This window comes from Sitodiplosis mosellana, unplaced genomic scaffold (genome assembly GCF_009176505.1).
Source record: "Sitodiplosis mosellana isolate CC-2019 unplaced genomic scaffold, AAFC_SMos_1.0 Smas_scaffold_17, whole genome shotgun sequence".
NCBI classification, from domain to species: Eukaryota; Metazoa; Arthropoda; class Insecta; order Diptera; family Cecidomyiidae; genus Sitodiplosis; species Sitodiplosis mosellana.
This window is the reverse complement of record NW_022595259.1, coordinates 91,425-111,923: the sequence shown is the minus strand read 5'-3', so window position 1 is coordinate 111,923 and position 20,499 is coordinate 91,425. Positions and strand designations below refer to the sequence as shown.

Genomic DNA, 20,499 nt, shown 5'->3' with positions numbered 1-20,499 from the left:
AAAAAGAATGCAACTAATGTTCGAAAACAGAAAAAAACAACAACATTTAATTCCCTCGGCTGGGCATGACGAAAACATTTGCATTTTATTACCAAAAAAGCAATTTTGGGAATCTTTATGAATGCAATTTGAAATGGGTGAAACAGAAACCTCCCCAAAAATTACTAAAACCTCCCCAAAAAATACCAAAACCTCCCCAAAAATTACTAAAACCTCCCCAAAAAATACAAAAACCTTCCCAAAAAAATACGAAAACCTCCCCAAAAAATCGAATGTTTTCCACAAAATCCTTCCCAAAAAACACCAAAAAAATACAAAAACCTCCCCAAAAAAATACAAAAACCTCCCCAAAAAATTACAAAAACCTCCCCAAAAAATACAAAAACCTCCCCAAAAAATACAAAAACCTCCCCAAAAAAATACAAAAGACTCCCCAAAAAATACAAAAACCTCCCCAAAAAATCAAATGGTTTTCACAAAATCCACATATCGGTTCCTGAAGTAATGTAGGGAATTGAACTAGCTTTCATTTGATACCTTACGGGCTACAATTGGTTAGCTGAATGGAAAGTTTTTTTCTGTTCATGTACTGCTGTAAAAAAAATAAGAAATTATAGCAAAATTTCACATTTTTCCTCCATCTTGTGTGTTTGTACATTCTTTTCAATTGTCAAATTAGGACTCGTAGGACCAAAACACATCAATTTAACTATCTGCATCATTAGTTTTATGAAATTTAATTTTTTCGAGCTGTTATAGCGATTTGACACTTTTGACTCTTTTCCGATTTTCTCGACAAATACGCAATTTTGCAAAAATCTAAGTATGAGTTTCTTCTCTATATATCGTGGCACATAACATATATCAAAATCAAAACAAAGTGAAATAAGAAGACTTCAAATCAATTGCCTTTTCATTTAATTTTTTTTATTAAACTTATTTTAACTACAAAATACAAATTATGACGATGAAGATAAATGATCTAATGTTTGTTATTATTTTCTTGTTTTTTCGGCCGAATCTGGTTTACCAGAAATCTTGTTCATTCACAAAAAACTCATCGCCAAGAAAAACGTCATGAAACTTTCCCATTGCCTTCACTTTGATAGCTTGAATTGTTTCGTAGTTCGCGAAGCGCACGTCGTCAAGGAGTTCCATATCCACCTTCGCCCGCAATTTGCATGCGATGGTGAGACCTGGGTATGAAAATTCCTCTCGAAACTCTCTTATCGCCGATTTTGCAACAGTTTCTGTTATGCCAAAATCAATAAGCCCGACCTGTGCGCGATCATTTGATAGTTCTTGTTGGTACTGCGCGCGATACCAACATTCAACACCGTCTGGATCTGGGTGGGAAACCAAACAAAGTTCGAGATTTAGCGGCGAATATGTTGGTTTTCGATTCAAATGACAACGGCCGAACTCGGTCAGTCCAGCGAAACGGCTCACAAATTGTTGTTCATCGCTTTTCAATACACAGCTGATCAATCCACGATCAAGATGTTTGTTCTCGACAACGAACAATGTGAGGTTGTCACCATCGATATTCTTTTGCTGAATATCCGAAATAAAGAATTTCTTCTTAATTCCAACTGAACATTTGCTTGTGATTGACTCGTCGTTCACAAGGGACATTAGATCGACCACAGCATTCGGATCTATTGCGCAACTTAACGAAGTGATTCGAAAACGATTATGGCAATACTTATTCAACTGCAGAATGACGGCCGATTTATCGTCTTCAGAGAGGTTCTCGGGCATGTTCAACGTAACTGGAATGCACAATCGATGTGTTTTGGTCAAATCCGATGAACTGTATCTTATATCGCTAGCCATTGCAGTAATCACATCTCCCATGTCCACCAATTGAATTTGAATTGTATCGGAGACACTTTCTACGACAAAACCTCGGAAAAAGTCGGCCGAATGTCGAACCAAAACCACGTCATTGGTTTTCAATTTGATCGTGGGCAAAAGATCTTGGTGCGTGGATGTTCCATTTATCGTTGTCATAAGCCGTACGAACTGCCCATCATATTTCACTGGCCGAACAAATACTTTTCGATAGTTTTGCACACACGACAACTCGACTATAATGGCTTCATAATGTCGACGCCTGAACTACTACGAAAGGCATCAAACTTTGAAACAATATGCGTCGACGCTACGTATAAGTTAAATTGGCATGGCTTTCCATTGATAGTCTTCGGTACTGTAGATAGGCTAAAACGCTTCCATCCAGCAGCTTACGCTTGTACCACAAATGAGAAAACGGCCGATTATGAGTTCGTCTTCGAGACCATTCGAGACTGTATTGAAGTATTCTTTGAAAAAGAGTTTAAACCAAAAACTATGATCGCCGTCAATATTGTCTACCCTTTGGTGTCGTTTTGATCTTTTATCGTTCACTAGATTTGTCTTGATTTTTTGGGGAGTCTTTTGTATTTTTTGGGGAGGTTTTTGTATTTTTTGGGGAGGTTTTTGTAATTTTTGGGGAGTCTTTTGTATTTTTTTGGGGAGGTTTTTGTATTTTTTGGGGAGGTTTTTGTATTTTTTTGGGGAGGTTTTTGTATTTTTTGGGGGAGGTTTTTGTATTTTTTGGGGAGGTTTTGGTATTTTTTTGGTGTTTTTTGGGAAGGATTTTGTGGAAAACATTCGATTTTTTGGGGAGGTTTTTGTATTTTTTTGGGGAGGTTTTGGTATTTTTTGGGGAGATTTTGGTATTTTTTGGGGAGGTTTTGGTATTTTTTGGGGAGATTTTGGTATTTTTTGGGGAGGTTTTAGTAATTTTTGGGGAGGTTTTTGTTTTACCCATTTGAAATGAGTTTATGGTTTGGCAAATATTTTAATCTCATTTGAATGCTTTGCATCGAACTTCAGTTCGCACTGCACACATATCTGTGCAATCGGCTTTTAAAACGTACAATTCCATAAAACACCGGCCTATTTATGACTTTATATCTCTTTGCGTCTTTGCCTCAATGAAATGAAATATAAACTGTTACTCTGGTCCTTTGTACTGCATCCGGTATGCAAATGACCCGCTCGAGAATGTGTTTACTCTAATCCCATAATCCAATCAACTTTTGACGAGAGGCTCAATTGAGCTCAGGCTTTTCTTAGAACAAAACATGTTCAACAATGAAGAATCCACTTATATGTGAGTCACACTCATTGCGTGTTACATGAGAATAACGATGTGTTACACAGCAAAGAACAGTGAACTGTTACCAAACAAATAATAATGACCTGAACTAATCACATTTGAGGTAAAGACAACACCAAGAATGTTACTGTATGCAACTTAGGTACGGTAAGGTGAAAAGAACAACAGACAAGAACAAACGGATTAAAGTAATGAGCTTCTTAGAATAAATGGATTAAATCCAGAGTGGTTTCTTTGAAATTGTACCAAGCAAACAGCTCAAAGAAGTTGTAGTTTCACTTAAGTCATTCGAAAGAACACAAAGAAAGGCATTCCAATGAATTGCCTACGAAGTGAAGACAGGTAATTAGAACATTTTATGTATAAAAGACAATGGGATGACCCACAATTGCACAGTTCCCATTGAATGTTCACATAGAGCACATGTCAAAGAGAAAAAAAGGAAGAATTTTTTGAAAGACAAAGTGAAAATAGACAGCGAAGCAATTTCTGTGCGAAGTTGGCAATTTGAGAAATTTTTCGGTAAAAATATCAAACAATAACAATATAAAAAAAATTAAACGCAGACAAATTGTTCAAAGATTGAAAAAAAGATTTGAAAATTGAGAAAAATTGAAGTAAAAGAAAAAAAGTGAAACAAACTTATCGTCAAAAGATGTTTCTCTGTAAACTTTGCGTTATTTCAACTTTGCTGTGCTTTGCCATGACAAGGTCGATCGATATGAGTCCATCGGGTCGATTAAAAAGTATCTCATCCCGAATGGATCAAGAAAAAGATCAAAGTAACGACTACGTGGAAAAAATCGCTGATATTTTCGATTTGCCATTGAAAAACGATCGTCGAGTGAATTTAGAAAGCTGTGAGAATGTCGTCTGTATGCCTCATTACCTCTGTATAAATGATATGGTGGTAACGAATGGCACGGAATTATTCGAGTGGCGCATTTCTGAAAAGTTGGTGTGTGGTAACCTTGAGATGCCGTGTTGTGCTGATGATGCTATGAAATACTTACATAGTGCATCAAATGAGGATCAAAGTGAAGAGATCGATTCGTCCGAAGACCATGAAGACGAAAACGAAGTGACTGACGAAGGAACAGCCTTAAACGAAGGAAAATGTGGTTATCGCAAGCAACAAAATACAGCTACTCGAATAATCGATGGCGATGAGGCTCAACCGAACGAGTATCCATGGGTGGTTGGCATTTTCTTTCGTTTATCATCTGGAAATTTGCGTTACATCGGCGGCGGCTCATTGATTCACGAGTCGGTGATTATGACAGCTGCACATTTCCTGTTACAACTAACACCAGAACAATTGGTGATTCGAGCGGGTGAACATGATATTTTGGATACAACCGTCGATAAAAAGCGTCAAGAACGAAATGTAACGAATATTATTTTGCATGAAAATTTGGATGCAAACTCGCTTATTAATGACATTGCTTTGATTGTGCTTGAGAAATCGTTCAAATTGACCGAGGCTGTGAATACCGTTTGTTTACCACCGCAGAGCGTTCAAACCGACAAGAATGTTATGTGCACTACTGGCGGATGGGGCAAAAATGCCGCCGATCGACATGGAAAATATCAAGCGAAACTGAAGAAAGTTGACCTGCCAATTGTTGAACGCGGAAAGTGCGAAAATCTGCTGAGAAAAACACGATTGGGACCATACTATAATCTGGATAACAGTTTGATGTGCGCTGGCGGTGGCAAACGAGATACTTGCAAAGGTGATGGTGGATCACCATTATTTTGTAAAATTCCACATGACAGTGAACGATTCTATCAAACTGGCATCGTAGCTGGTGGCATCGGATGCGGACGAAAAGTACCAGGGATGTACGTGAATGTCGCACATTTCACCAATTGGATCTCACAACAACTTGGATTCATAAACTTGCACTTGAAGCCACAGAATGTATTGCAGTATGAATTGTTTGATTGAAGCGATGAGAAGAGGCAACGGGAAGGAGCCATTTAGTAAATCTCAATGGCGTAAAAACGATTGATTGAAATGCTAGGGGGTAGGAACACAAGCGCTTGAGACGAATTCGTACGAATATTCGTGAATTCTTGTGATTGTGTATACGACACATTCGCAGCGCAGTGAGTTTACAACAACAATAACAAAGCCACGAACGCATGAATATATGCGAATACATACGAATGACACAACTTGTTCCTAGCCCCTAGTTGAAATGTAAATATTCAAAAATTAACCAAACACGATTTAAAATTTAGTCAATTTAATATAAGTTAGAATTGAAATCAACAAAAAATAGTAAGTTCGATTTAAGTTCAATTAAAAATTAGCTTAAATTTAGCATCTTCAGTTTAAGCTAGAGTCAAAATCGAATTCAGTTTGTATCTTTTCAAAGTATTTAAATAAAAAATCTGAGTAAAAATATAAAAATTCATGGGTTTTTAATGAGAAAATAACAAGTTTTAGGTAAAAATTGGCTTAATTATGTTAGAAAAATTAACAGATGATTTTTTTTTGAAAATTCACCTTTTTCGCTCAAAAGCAAATCGTTTTTCAGGCATAAAATCCTAATTTCAGTCAAGAAATAAGCTTTAGGGCCCAAAAACTATTCAAGTGCGAATAAATGTGCTAATGGTTCAAAATGGAATTATTCTCTTGAATCTGATCGAAATCGAAACTTCGCTTTTTTTCTCCTCACAATGAAGTGAACAATTTGCTCGAAAGAAAAATTAGTGTTGCTGTATAAAATACCGTTCGCATCAAATATCGCTACCGTTGAATGAAAAATGACTGTTGGCAAAAGGAAAAGTTGCGCTACAATTCAATGCGAAATTCGAATTTGATTTCAAATGCCGGTAATCGAAGAATGGCATGAAAAATGGTTTTCAAACTCCGTTTTCCCTTTTTCCCGTTCAACGTGAAAAATGGATAGATATTCTTCAGCATCATAATCATTGAGTGATTATCGAATTAAAAGTAATAATCGGGTTGTAGTATACGTTATGACGTTGCCGGCGATTGATGTGCTTAAATTCATTACAAAAGTCGGAATGAGCATTGAGCAACAATTGAAGTAAAAGTGAAACTCTAATGAAATCATTTCGCATGGAGAATCGCATCGCTTGTCCATTTTTGTTTGCAAACATTCATTAATTGTGCGGAGTGTGTGATGCTGTGACATGAATTATGTGGCACAACGGAAAAAATTTGATCCAACAAATTAAAATCTGAAGGAAAAAAATGAGTTTTTGATGATATGTTTTCGGTATATCACGTGTAAGCAATTTGCCTGAAAAGAAAAATCGCACGCGTCGAACAATGGCAACAGAACGCCCATCAGCTAAACACGGCATTTTGTACTTTCTTCGCGGCAAACGAACGAACCAACACACCAAAAGCCATGAGAATAAAAATGAAAATGCTTCAAAAGAATGCGCGATTATGCTAAACACTCGACACACAGCCTTATATTATATATATTTTTAAATTTCATTAACGATGCGCTAAGCACATCTCATCTTCTTCGCTGCGTGCAGTTTATTTTTAAATGTTAATTCGAAAAATTACGCAAATTAACATCAACACTCGAGACGTCGCAAGAAAAACGAGTTTTTTTTCGAGTGTTTCTGCGCTGTTTTCTTTTCTTTTAATATCTCATGTTTTGTATGCAAACGTTTTTGCATGCGTTGCCATTTTCGGCGAAACAGACCTACGAAACGAAAGAGAAACTAAACGATAGAGTATTTTTTGCGTGAATTGACTGGAGATTTACAGAGTTGAAAATTTATTTTTGAGTCATTAAAACTGATTAAAGGCGTTTCAACCAACAGAATCCAAATTGATTAACATCATTATGTCATTTTCGAGGGTCAGCCACCCGGTTTTTGAAGGTGCACGAGCTTAAAATATGCAGTGTTATGCGATACGGCACGTTGCAAGTGTGATTAGGCAAACTATTTGATGAAAGCGAAACAGAATAAAATCGATTTATCATTTATTTATCACTAGCCACACTCGGCTTGACTCGGCATGGATATAAATATTAAAAATGATGTTTTTTCTGCCAGATTGAAGTGGCTATTGGGAATTCCAACGAAAACAAATCACAAAGATGAACGGAAGACAGAAAAAACGGACAAAATATGTTGAAAATGATAATAAAAACTGAGAATTGCTCGTTTATATGGAAATTTTTGATGCTATTGAGTTTGCTATGGAGTTTTGATGATATTGAAAAACGTAAAACCTCTGACAAAATGCCAGTTTTTCTTTCTCTCTTCAAAAGCGTGCTGTTCAATTCATTTAAAAGACGCAACGCATTTCGTACTGCGATAAAAGCCTATATAAACAATGTTATTATATTTTACGATATTTGACTCGATGTCAATGACGATGTGGCAGCGCCACCTATAGAGATTCCTTATTAAAATAAGTGGAACTATTGAGTGCATGCACCATATCGCACGTAAATTTTCAATATGGCAGCGCCCATCGAATTGAAAAGTTAACCGATTTCGTAGTCACAAATTATCGCTGTACGACGCATTTATTTTCGTCTCAATCCATTGTAAACCCCGAATACATTTTGTTCAAAACTATTTAATCTAATCTCCGTGACGGAAACGCACAGTCAAACTCATCGCGTCGATAAGAAACCGTTACTTGAAACTGTCAACTGATAAGCACTAGCTCTTTTCGCCGAAAGTGTCTTTGTATTTGCTATTGGTGAATTATCTATCTTTATGAACATGTGTGTTTGCCTGTACTTGTATTTGTTCCTTCACTCAAGCCAGAACTGTCTATACGTTTTTGGAGTGTTTGAAGTGGAAATTCCGTCCGCTTCATGACGATTCAAAGCGTAATAAAACAGAAATAACGTACATGTAAAAAAGCGAATGACCCAATCGCGTCACCGTAAATCAATAAATCTCGCTCTAATGATGGCTTTGCGAGTGCTCCGAACTGAATAAATAAAGCACGAAATTCGATTTTGTATCGTGCACGACACACTACCGACTCACATGCAACTCGGTCATTTTCCACCGATTCATTATTTAAACACTGTTTAGAATACATTTAACTAAATATAACGAACAATTGCTGCCATATTAATAGGGGATATCAATCATATGATGTACGTCAATTTGCGTGAGAATGACGCAAAATGATGGAACAATTCAACGATTCCACAGCTGAACAAAGTGAAAAGTCAACATTTCTAATTTTAATTGTGCTCGCAGTCAATAGAAATGGTAACAAATGTGAGACAAGATTATAAATGACAAGAAGAGTCACAAGAAATGGCAAAATAGACATGATAAATGATAAAACTTTTTTTAAAATGTGGAAAAAATGGCAACAATTAGAGGAAAAAATTACTTAATTATGCACAAAAATAGCAAACACTGGAGACAAAACGTATTTAAACAAACCCAAATGGTATTTAACATGCACAAAAACGGAATTCATATGCAAAATCTAACATTTTGCATATGAATTTAGTTAGATTGAATGCAAAGCGTTGCCAAAAACTGATGAAAACATTCGAAAATTCGACAAAAAAGGAAAAAAGTATGTTGAATTAGGCACTAGCTGGATTCAATATCTGTTAGGAAACGACTTGAACCGGTAAATTTCGTACTATTTTGGCTACAAAGTCTCTAAAAAATGAGAGAAAATATTGAACATGGCAAAATAATCCGAAAAAGACAAGCAAAATGTTATAAAAATGGTGCAAATTTAAACAAATTTTTGAGAAAAAATTCATGAATTGGTGCTATTAGCAATGGAGATGTTGAAATTGATACACATAATTTCGGCAGAAATGTCGATTTGAATCGTCCTGCATACAAACTTATAAAAAAATTGGGTGATTTTGTTTGAAAAAAGTCGAACGAAGCGTACGCTTGGGAAAAAAACGTTTTTTCTCCTTAAATCAAATTTTTTTTAGTGTATTTCACACTTTTGCTATATGACAGCACGTTCAGTAGCTCAGTCGTTCATTCGTTCGCTCGTTCACTCATCTACTTATTCACTCGTTTACACAGATGAGCCGATTATGAACAGTGATCTGTTTCATTTACATCTTGTGATCTCTTTCGTTCATTCGTTCGTGCATCGTCACTTTGTTTATTCGACCGAGCGGTCGTTTTTAATATGCGCTATGTTTATGAATACTTTTTTTCTACACCGTTCAGTGTATTTGTTGTTGCTATCCACATTGCGAATGGTCGTGGAACGAGTTGTGAGCGTGACTGAGAGACAATATCATGTTGTTAACTGTATCATCGATGGGAGCGAGGGAGAAAGAGACTCGTAGAGAAGAATAAAATATTCCAGCACACAGCCGATAATTACTCGATTCGAACAAACGAAGAAACGAACAAAGCAACAGAAAAAAAACATTTGTGTTTGCTAAATGAATGATAAAAACCGAACCGCATGGTTAGCATGCCATACACAGTGACGTACATCGTCTATGTGTTTTCATTCCACTTCTCTTTGTGTGTGTGTATCAATGAAAGACTCACTTCTTTGGCTGTGTATGTGTTCAAAGTGAACCATCCAGTCCACCAGTGTGTCACATTCTAGCATAAATATTTGATGCGTATGTGTTTGATTGAAGAAAAATTTCACTTAAACTGATTTTGTTTTTCCGTATTTAGAGTAAACAATTTGTTCACCTTGTTCCACTAGCCGAACAATAACAAAAAAAACTGACTGTCAATTTGGGTCGCCATCGATCGTAGCCGCACACTGGAAAATCCTGTACTCAATACGGAATTCGCGGTGAATTTGATAAATATACACTGAATGCGATAACAAATCTACTCTCTCTCTATACCCAACTGTTTACCGAGTCTGTATGAATGACTCATGAAATTGCTTATTTCAGAAAATGTTTTTCTTTATTCCACTGGCTTTTAATTGTCGTTTCATAACACACCAAATTCAATTTTGTTGTTGCCCATGTGTGTTTCATTACATCAGCTGAAATTTCGTCAAACATTCAAGTTTTTCTTTTTCGTTCACTCTCTCGTCTGTTTTGCTTTCGCTTTTTCTATATTCTCTTTCGTATTCGATATACAATGCGACGCATTGATTTTCGATTCTCAAACATATTTGTCGGTCAAATCAAAAGTCAAGGTAAGAATTTCATTTTTCCCACGAACATTTCTTTCTGGGTCGAACTCAATTTTTCACTAAAACGACAAATTGAATGATGATATGTTATCATTCGGTGTACCGAATTTCATGGCTTTTAAAAATGCATTCTTCTCGACACGGGCGTGCAATCGTTTGTATGGATTTCATCGCGCTAGAACTAGGCCAAGAACTTTCAATAACATGCAATCAAACTCTATCAATTTTTATGAACTATTTCATCGACACACTTTATTTATAACCAATTCGACGACGGTCGAGTTTTATTCACGCTAAGTTTTTTTTGTTAGACAGGTTCGATTGAACAAGCTTCGTTTTAAGGCAGAATTGATGGTAAATTCACGGCATGAATTTCATACAAATCGACAGAAATATATCATGCATTTTTCATTTGTTTTCATGATCATTTTTATCAATTTGTTTTTCAACTTTTTTGGTCACTGTTCCGTAATTTCCCGAAGCAACTTTGCCAAATCACTGAAATAATCGACCGTCGAGTGTTGACAGTATCTCTCTGGTGATTACACAGTGCATTAGCGCAAGACACTTGTTATCGTTGTTGTAGCCTGCTTTCGGTATAAAGCACCGTTCAACCAAATGTCAATATTTCCCTTTGACTTTTTGTTTACCTCTTTGAGCATCGATTTTTGCTATCTAAACCGAAAGTTGGGACACAAAAAAACTTCAATTGAACTGAAAAATTGAAAAAGAATTGAAAACTACTGTTTTTTCACTCGAAGATTGAAAGATGTTGATACTTAAAAACTTAAACCAAATGAAGAAACAAACTAGTTCTTACGCGTGATCTGGGTTAGAGTTGAATCGATGCCGATAAAGTGTAGCGCACAACCAAATTGACTTCATTTGGCTAGAGCGAGTGTCGCCGTTATCGTTTGCCATCTCTTTCTTTCTTTCGTTTGTTCATGCCAACGCTTTTGATATCACTTTCCGTTTGTTCACACCGTGGTTCAACGAACAGCACTTGTCTGTGTGTGCAACACATCAGCGAAGCGGTGGAGAGATATTGGTCATTGTAACTATTCGAATAGCAATGTTGTTCCACAAATTCGATCTTCGAAATTTGGCAATTGTGATTGAGAATTGCATTGACCAAATATTTTCAATGAATTGTTAGCTTTTTTTCAAATTAAAATTTTCTGATTATGATTTATCACAATCATCATGGACTTTATAATGTCAAAAATATTTTTTACATTAATTTTCGTTTCTTTTCCATTGTTTTCTGATTTCGTATCAAATTCGAAATTGAACCTCTTTCTCTACAGTTTGCTCTCACTCGTCGAACTGTCATTTGCATGTGACAGCCACATACAACGAACAATCGTCGGCTGCCGCCAAAACGCGCATAACCAAGTGAACTATCAACGAATCGAAGTACGCATCAATTTTCGACTGAACAATTTAGTGTGTGTCCTTTTCTCAATTCCGTAGAATTTTCTAAGAAAAATGGAGCCAGCACAGAATGCACTCGAGCAAAGTTTGCGAGCGCAATTGAACGAGGCAAATCGAAGATTTCAACGCTCATCGGGTTTGAACCATGAGTTGAAAACCGAAAATGAGCGTTTGACCCTTGAAAATTACGCGTTGATTCGTCAATTGGCCGTGCTGAAGCACAAATATGAAAACATCCGAAGTGGTGCGGCAAATGTGACGAAATTTGCCAGCAATTTGGAAAACATCGTCACCAGTATTCTGCCCGATTTTCAGGCCGCGCAAGCACAGCCACCGGAACAAGTGCAACCAAAGTCCGTTGGCTATGTGCAGATGACACCGAAAGCAATGTTGTCGAGCTTGCCGACGATGACAGCATTGCAATCGACACCGAAGCCAGTGTCGGCAGTACCGGCCAACGTCAAGCAGCCGACAACCAAGCAAGTTCAATTCGCATCCAACCAAAAGCCGCAAATCAATTGTGTCAACGGAAAATCCATCGATTCGGGTGAGTTTTTGAGAACAATTTTTGGCTACATGACATTTTGGGGTTAGGATTGGTTTTTTTTTCGTGGTTTTGTATTCATTTGGCTTGAAATTTTTTGAGAATTGTTTGGTTATCGTGTTTCTTCCCGTGTGCAAATAAAATGACTAACAGTCACTCAGTTGTATGTAACTGTATGTAGTGATACACAACTAAAACTGGCTAAGTTGATTGAAATCATGCGTTTTGTATGGAGACAATCACGTTTAGATATTCTTTCAGTCAGTCGACTAATTTGGGACATTTTGACTAAGAGTGATTTGTGATTAAAGTTAACTGCAGTTGCTTATTTTGTTCGAGACAATCACTTTTAGTCAGTCAAAATGTCCCAAATTAATCGACTGAATAGTCAGTCGAAAATTTTCCACACGGGTTTGACAAGATGAGCCATTGGTAGATAAAAATCCAATTCACCGACAATTTTTGTTTGAAGTTGACCAAATCGCACGCTATTCAATGACTCTTTTTAATTGAAAGTCTATTTTATGATCTTTATTTGCGGATTTTTTTCAATTTTTCAACTGGTTTGGCAAGTTTTTGTCGAAATTCCGTCGATTCCGCTAAAAAAAGTCATACTTTGTGTCTGAATTTCCGTACTGTTAAAAAAACCGACGTTTCTTCTCAAAATTTCTTCTTTTCAAAGCAAATCGTGATCACGTTTACGCATTGAATTAATTTTACACCCAAATTTCCATCGTTTTCATTCTAAATATGGTAAATTTTATCTCCAAAGTTGTCGATGCAGCACCTAAGAATGGTTTAGAGGTCGTAAAACCGGGGGTTGTCGCCAAGAAGACGCTGCCAACTGTGGAAAATGCGCCGAAGAAAGCAGCACCGGTCGCAGAGGTCACTCCCCAGAAGATGTGCGTGATCGAAAAGGTTGCAACGAAGAAGGTAACACCGCAAAAGATGCCATCGATCATACTTGAGAGGGTGCAGCCAGTCGAAAAGAATATGGTCAAACCGGCTCTCCAACCGAAATTGGCTGAGGCTAAAAAGGATTCCAGTGAAAATTTGGTGAAGGATGTGCCAAAAATGGTAATGCCGAACCCGTTCTTGCCGATCTTGCTCGATCGAGCCAATGTGAATAAACTCAAAGGTAAATCTACATCAAAATTTCAAATTTTGTATGGTAAAAGAACCAAATCAAATTTACTTCGTAGTGATTTTTGAGACATTTGTCTAAATTTTCTCTCGAATTTCGTCTTCTTCATTGCTTCTTTTCACCTACAGCAAACTCTTCGGTCACCGTTGGTGCAAAAGCGGTTGATGCAAAATTGGTTGCGACGCCAAAGAGCAAGAAGACCAAACGCAAGGCCGAATACGATGTGTCAGACGACAACACGAAGCAGTCGCGACTCACACGTTCCAAGTCCAAGTCTGATAAAGGTATCTATCGAATTGATAACGCTTATTCCAATTATTGAATTGACTAATGATCGAATCGATTGCTTTCACACAACGCAAATTCATTACGCTGAACAATTGTCTCTGTGACAACGCAAACCGATCGAATGATGTAATTAGTGTACATAATTTCAATGGAGTTTTCCACTTACTGAACTGATTCGTTTATTTTTCTAGAAATTGTATTTTGCAAATGCGTTGTGTCAAGTTATTAGCTTCGTTATGGCATGAGTGATTGGCTTTTGTTGAATTTCGTTCACTTTCATTAGCTTTTGCTGGCTTTTTCTTGTTTTTCATGCTCTTTTCTAATTCAATTATCGTTGAACGCTAAGAAATTAGCGAAAAATAACAAAATTGAGGCGAAAGGAAAGATAAACCGCCGGAAGAGAAACAAAATGGAAAATGAGACAAATTTCGAAAAATTGCACCAAACAATTTTTTTTACAGATAACAACCAGAAATTGGGAAAGTAAAAATAGACAGAGTTAGGAATAAAGTGAAAAAATTGAATTCATGCTACCAAAAATAGAAATAGCCAAATCTTTTCCGATAAATTTCGCATTTAATCTAATTTCCACCATTATTCCACAGATGAATCAGCAACCCATGGCCCGATTCCACAGCAAACTCCTGGCGATGGCAAGAAGAAGGCTGAATCTCAGCACAAGGTCGTCACATCGACGCCACGACCGAGCTCATCGGTGCTTCTAAGCAAGAAAGTAGTCGACGGCATCGATGGTCGAAGCCAAACCATCACAATGAAGTCGGTTTCGATCAAACTCGAGTCAGTGGACAGCGCACGAACATCCGTTTACAAATCGGACAGCAAAAAGATCGCAAAGCGCCGACAAACGATGCTCATGTGAATGGAAACGAATACTGAAACAAATGCCTAGAGGTGTTCTTATTTTTCTTGAACAATTTGATTTTTTCTTTGACGTTTCATGGAGAAAACACTCCACTTTGAACACTTCCTTGAAGGAAATTTCCAGTTAATTTGAAATGTTCACGTGGCATAAAATTCCGGTTTTTTCTTTTCTAAATTTCATTTTTTTCAAAACTCAACTTTGAATTTAATTTTTTTTTCATTCCGAATTATGTTTTGGGCATTTTCCGATTTTTTTTCGTTATTCCGATCTTTTTTGTTATTTTTAATTTTTTTTGTCATTTTTCCAATTTTTTTTCATTTCAAATTTTTTCTCTAAATTCCGAATTTTCATTTGTTTTCCATGCCAAATTTAAAATACTGACACTCCAAACGGAGTTTTCGTTACAAAAGACATCAAATTGTTTACGAACAATCGAACGATTTAAACATATACACAAGAGATGTAATTCTATTTAAGCCACACAAGTGTAATTGCAGTGTGATTACGCACAGTCGCAAGAATCTCATAGTATATATTGAATAAAAATGTGAATAAAATAGCATTGAAGCGATGAAGTAATAATTAAACTCGGTGAGAATTGTTTTTGAAATTGGTTTTAGATTAAATAGCGCATTATTACAGTGGAAAAATGTGTTTGAAGCAAGAACAATTGAGATTGAAGAAATGCATTTTTTTAAATTAAGAATTGAGTCAATGGAAAATTTGGCAGTAGAAAAGGTTTAGTCGAAAAAAATTACAGTAGTAAACAAAAATACCGTGTTGTTGTATTGGACCAATACTATTAGCATGCCATTAAGCAAAAAACGATGTAAACTATTTATTTCAAGTAGCAGAAATTTCGGTCTGAAAAAAAAAATGTCTTTGGTCGCAGCGCTAAACAAGTTTCGTTTTGCATCTATTTAGACAGTGGTTGGTTTCATCCATCGAAAATTGAATTAAAGTGATGAAATCTAATTTCGTCAATTAAATTACGTTCAATTAGCAACGAATCAAAGCGAAAAAAAAGTAATGACATATTTTCAGTTGCTGACTGGTGTATCTTTAGTTGCGAAAAAAAAAAACTATTTTAAACGAATGTTCAATATCAATTAACGCATGTCACACACATAACACAGAGCCGCCCGTTGAAAATGTCACACAGCAAATATGCTTACGTATTTTAAACAACGTTGGGTTACTGCGTCATAGCAAATTGACAGAAAAACTTAATTAATTGCATTTTTTTTTTCTTTTTCTTTGTGTTGCGTTGGCGTCATGACTCAGTCACAGTGAAACTAATCGACATTCGGTCATAAGCTTGCTTAATAGGTTTGGGCTCGTCTGTTGTTATTTACTTCCTAATTGGAATAAATTCTAAATTTGGAAAATTACTATGTGGCCGCTAACGTCGACTTGACTCCACACACAACGCAATGCGATTTCGATTCATGGACAGTTGCGTGTGCGGTTGCATTGCGATATAAAAGTGCATTTCAAGTGCACTATATGGCTTTTGTTATGCAAATTCTTATCGCTGAGTGTCATTGCGAACGGGAAGCAAGTGTTTTTTTCTCTTTTTCTTTGTTTGTTTTTTTTTTCAGCTGTAAGTTAATAGTTTTATCGTCGTTGACTCATTTATGAATGACTTGTTGTTTGAAAACAAGTGTCGTTTGCACTTGAAATATGATGCCAGAGGAAATAAGGCATAACTGTAGAATAGAAGAAAAAATGAAGCAAATGTTGACTCAAGTTCGAGTGCCGAGCGCCCATTGATGAATACAACACCTTTATCTAGGTCTTTTTTTCTCGAGTTCCCACGGCAGCTGTGAAAATGACGCAACAAACAGTAGCCAGGGCTATAAAACATGGTCGGTTAATCGAACCATCAATTATATTTACATTTCTTTTGATGAAATGCAAACGATAACGCTTCACGCCAAACACTATAAATTGGATGATTTAAACCCAAAGTGTGTCTATATCAAAGCAAAACGTCTCCATTTTCGTCGGAATGGTTTTCTCGAATCGATTATGCGACCGTGTTCATTATTTAATTAGTTCAAAATTAATTAATTTTTTCTTCGACTAATTAATCACTTTCTCAAGGTTTTCTTCAATGAAGTTTATTTTCTAGATGTTTTTAGGTAATTTCGATGCTTGAACATACTTTAGAACTTAGAGCAATTACTTTTGATTTCAAAAAGAAGAAAAGTACATTTTTGGATGACACAAAACACCAAATTATATCGATGCTTTACAACGAAAGGAAAAATGGATCTTATCGAACAAAATGGAATTTTCGTATGGAATTTCCTTCAGAAGGTGAACTAAAGTCTAGAAAAAATCCAAATTCAACAAGATTTTTAATTACAAAATTTGCAGTGCAAATTGATCAATCAAAGTTTAGTTGAAAAAAAAAATTGGACGTAGCATTTCGAAATTGACGAAGAACAAATTATTGCGTTAAAATATGAGACTTAAAAAAATTCAAGAAAAATGCCAAAAAATCAAAATCAAATATTGATTACCCCAGCAAAGCAATCCAAACCTCTAAAAAACATTTTTGTAAACAAAATTCATGGTGTTTTGGTAGAAAAAATGGGCGAATTCGATATCATCCGCCTAAAAATGAATTTTTGCGGCTTCATAATTCCAACATACACCATAGAGTGGTTTTAATATCTTTGGTTGAGTAATTGGGCACATAAGCGTTGGATTGTCTGAGTATTTTATGCTTGATTTTATCTCAATGCGTGTTAAAAGACTGTTTTAAATTTAAACCGTGTCGGAATAAATTTTTGGCTTCTTCGGATGTGTATACGTCGAATATACGTATACAATCAACTCGAAGTATCAAGCAGTCTGTGGCTCTTGTTTGCGGCGAGGTAGGTCAGTTTTCACTTTTGCTGAGTTATCGATTGCACAAGAAAGTGCAATAAATCCTTCGGCTTTGAATATTGAGTGTCTTGCGATACGCTTTAAATCGATTGGCTGGCTATGGTGAAGGTAAAAAAAGTGCATTGCTGCAATGAACGATGGAAAAGTGTGAATCTCGATTTGGAGAAACGACATTCACGGCGCGCACATCACTTTCGCCACATGCATACCGTCCCAGCGCCAATCTTGAATGCAATGCAAACGAACGAGCGAATAATGCAAATTGAAAAAACGCACAAGTAAATTATCTCTTGTTCATAGAAATAAATCACAAACGTTTCAATGGTTTGTTTTATGTATTCGAGCTGGTTTTATTGGGGATAAACACAACGGCAACGTCAGTTTGAGCTTGTGCCGACGAGATTTTTCTACTTTCGCCTCGTTAAACACCTCAATGATTTCATGTTATTTAATCAAGTTTGGTGCGTGTCTGTCTAACGGCTTCATTTCTAACGATGGATGGGTTTTTGTACAAGGTTTCTATCGTGCATATACACTTTCAAGAGCCGCCACCGTCGTCGTTGCTGTCTCGAATCAAGACCTTCAACGCGCATTCATTTGCAAAAAAGCAATTAGACGAAATCGATTCAATTTAACACACGCTTCGAAAAATGTACGGGCTCGTGTAAATTATCAATAAACGAAGAGAACCTACCTTTTCGTCTCACTTCTCGTTCAAATCTCGGTTCGCTCATCCGATTCGTCGACGTTCGGTTCAATTGTTTCCTTAGTCACGATTTGGGTTTTTTTTTTGTTTCTTTATTCTTCACTTGATTCTTGATAATCTTTTTTTAGATGATCTTTTCTTTCGGAATGAAATGCTTGATTTCTTTCTTATTTTTATTCCAGGAACATTTCTTTATTCGAACAGAAAATTCTAAGAAACTTTTTTTTTATTAGGCCGTAAATTTGTATTTCACTGATTCAACAAAACACTCACACTGAATTTTTATTTTTTATGACACTTGAATCCGCCTCTATTTTACTATTCTATTGATTGATCCGCCTCGATTTTGCATTCAACAAAACAATTTTTGGTGAATAATCAACGGTTTCGACTTCGAATGGTCTTTTTTGGTCGAATTTTTGAAATTCTTCAAACGGCTCCTTTTGTGTTCATTCAAAAATAGACGTTTTTGACCAAAAATTAGCGTTCGATTGCAATTTTTCTGTGGATTAACACCTTTTCGATGAGTTCTTCGGTCAATTTGTTGAGAATTGTGAACATTTATTAAAGGTTGTGAATGTATCAGTTGATTTTATCGTAGTTTTGTTGATATTAATCAAAACTCAAGCATATCGAATGTAAAGAAATATCGGTTTTTCAACAATATTCCCAATTTTTCACACGAATCGGTTGATTTTCTTCAAAAAAAAAAAAACACACGAATTCCAAGTCGAAACATGAGTTTTTAGCGAGACTTCGGTCAGATTTGGTTCTTTTGAGTGTTTTTCTTGTCAAAGAATATCAATTTTTTAAGATTTTGTAGTCAAGTAACGATTTTTCATCAATTTTTTCAACGATTACCGGTCGACAAAGGGCTTTTGTGATTTTCAGTCCAAAGGGCAATATTTCCACTGATTTTTAGCTCAAAAATTGAATTGAATGCCAATTTTTCAATCAAAACATCAGCTCTTAAGTCAAAATAACACTCCAAATTCTTTATTTCCGTCGGAATTGTGTCGTTGTCCTTCGACTCAGTTCAAATAGTGTTCACTTCAACACGAATACTTATTTCAATGTTCAAAAACAGCGTTCATTCACAATTTCAACTGTCACTAGGCATCGTTATGGAAAATGCCAAAAGTGACCAGTGTGTGTTCGGTAGCCCAAACTAGTCTCAATCAAATAAATGCTTATTTATTCGATTTCGTCATCAATCACGGTCAAAACTAGCAAAACATTCACGAATGGAATCGAACATAACAAAGAAACACACTGAATCGATCGAAGCACATAAAGAACTGTTGCATATGAGAGAGTGTTTTGTTGTTGTTTCTCTTTGTGGTGTTTCGTTGTTGTTTAAAAAAAAAATCTCGTCTCCGGGTAAAACCAGGTAAACGATGTACTTTGTTCTCCTTCGTCGCGTTGAATCGTTTCAGTTTGTTCGCATTTTACATTCTAGTCACAATACAGCTGCAAGTTCACATACCACAGTTGCACATCGAACACAGAAAATGAATATAAACAGCACAAATCGTTCAATCGTTCATTGCAAACACAAACTTTTTTCTTATTCGATATTTGAACACGCTGTATCGTGATGATATTTCGAAGCCAAAGGTGAAATTCCACCGTCCATGAATATGTGTGTGCTTCGAACGAATAAAATGAATGAAAAAACGAATGAAAAAAAAACCAACTGATCGCTTTGAATTACTGACTATGAATGAGCACAATGAAGCAACACACAATAATTTCTCATCGACAAACTGGTTCGCTCTAGCGATTCTTTTTGACTCTCTTTGTCTCTCTTGCCGCAGCTCTCTTTTTGAGTCGCACTTTGAGTCTTTTATGTCGTTCTCTTCGTGATCGAGAGAGTCGCTCTTGTTTTGAGTGGTTGTTGTATGTCCATCTTGTGCTAGCTCTCGTATGAAGAGAGTCGAATAGCGAAGAAGAGAATCAAAGAGAGTCGTGGTTCATTCACTGGAGTATTTAGTCTTGAGTTATTTCACTTTTCACTCATATTTTGAGCACTTTTCATACCGTTTGGCGCCTATCAGTCGACAATTTATCAACCGATTTGTTGTTTAGAAATTTCATTGCTATGGCAATCACAATTATGGATAAACAATTGCCTGGCACACACAATCCATACTGAACCAAACCCGCTATTACCAGTCTCAAATCGAACACTGTGACGATAAACAACACACTTATCAATGGTCTCCGTGGACTCTTGACGCCCCTTTGGAAAAAAATTCCCATTTCCATTAGGTTAATCGGTTATTTGTCATTCGGATGTCATCC

At 36.2% G+C, this 20,499-nt stretch overlaps 3 protein-coding genes across 29 annotated transcripts in view; 2 read left to right on the top strand and 1 right to left on the bottom strand.

Annotated features, from left to right (window-relative positions):
- LOC129568178 (mucin-2) overlaps nt 1–19,991 on the bottom strand; it is a 47,523-nt gene extending 27,532 nt beyond the window's left edge. The window contains exons 1-3 of one of the 27 annotated variants that reach the window (XM_055445772.1): nt 11,119–11,302; nt 10,550–11,012; nt 9,686–10,357 (exon numbers count right to left, since the gene is read on the bottom strand). The gene's annotated coding sequence lies outside the window, so the exon portion shown is untranslated. Of the gene's footprint in view, nt 1–9,609; nt 11,627–18,183 lie in introns of those variants that run through there. The other 26 variants (XM_055445761.1, XM_055445769.1, XM_055445757.1 and 23 more) reach the window with 26 other exon arrangements.
- Nucleotides 3,975–5,159, top strand: LOC129568182 (phenoloxidase-activating factor 2-like). Its single transcript, XM_055445786.1, has one exon. It carries the CDS (start codon nt 4,044–4,046, stop codon nt 5,115–5,117), a length of 1,074 nt encoding a protein of 357 aa, XP_055301761.1. The 5' UTR covers nt 3,975–4,043; the 3' UTR covers nt 5,118–5,159.
- Nucleotides 11,615–15,178, top strand: LOC129568181 (uncharacterized). Its single transcript, XM_055445784.1, has 4 exons — nt 11,615–12,279; nt 13,049–13,414; nt 13,549–13,704; nt 14,314–15,178. The coding sequence occupies exons 1-4, from the start codon at nt 11,787–11,789 to the stop codon at nt 14,586–14,588; spliced, it is 1,290 nt and encodes a 429-aa protein (XP_055301759.1). The 5' UTR covers nt 11,615–11,786; the 3' UTR covers nt 14,589–15,178.
- Nucleotides 19,992–20,499: the final 508 nt, after the last annotated feature.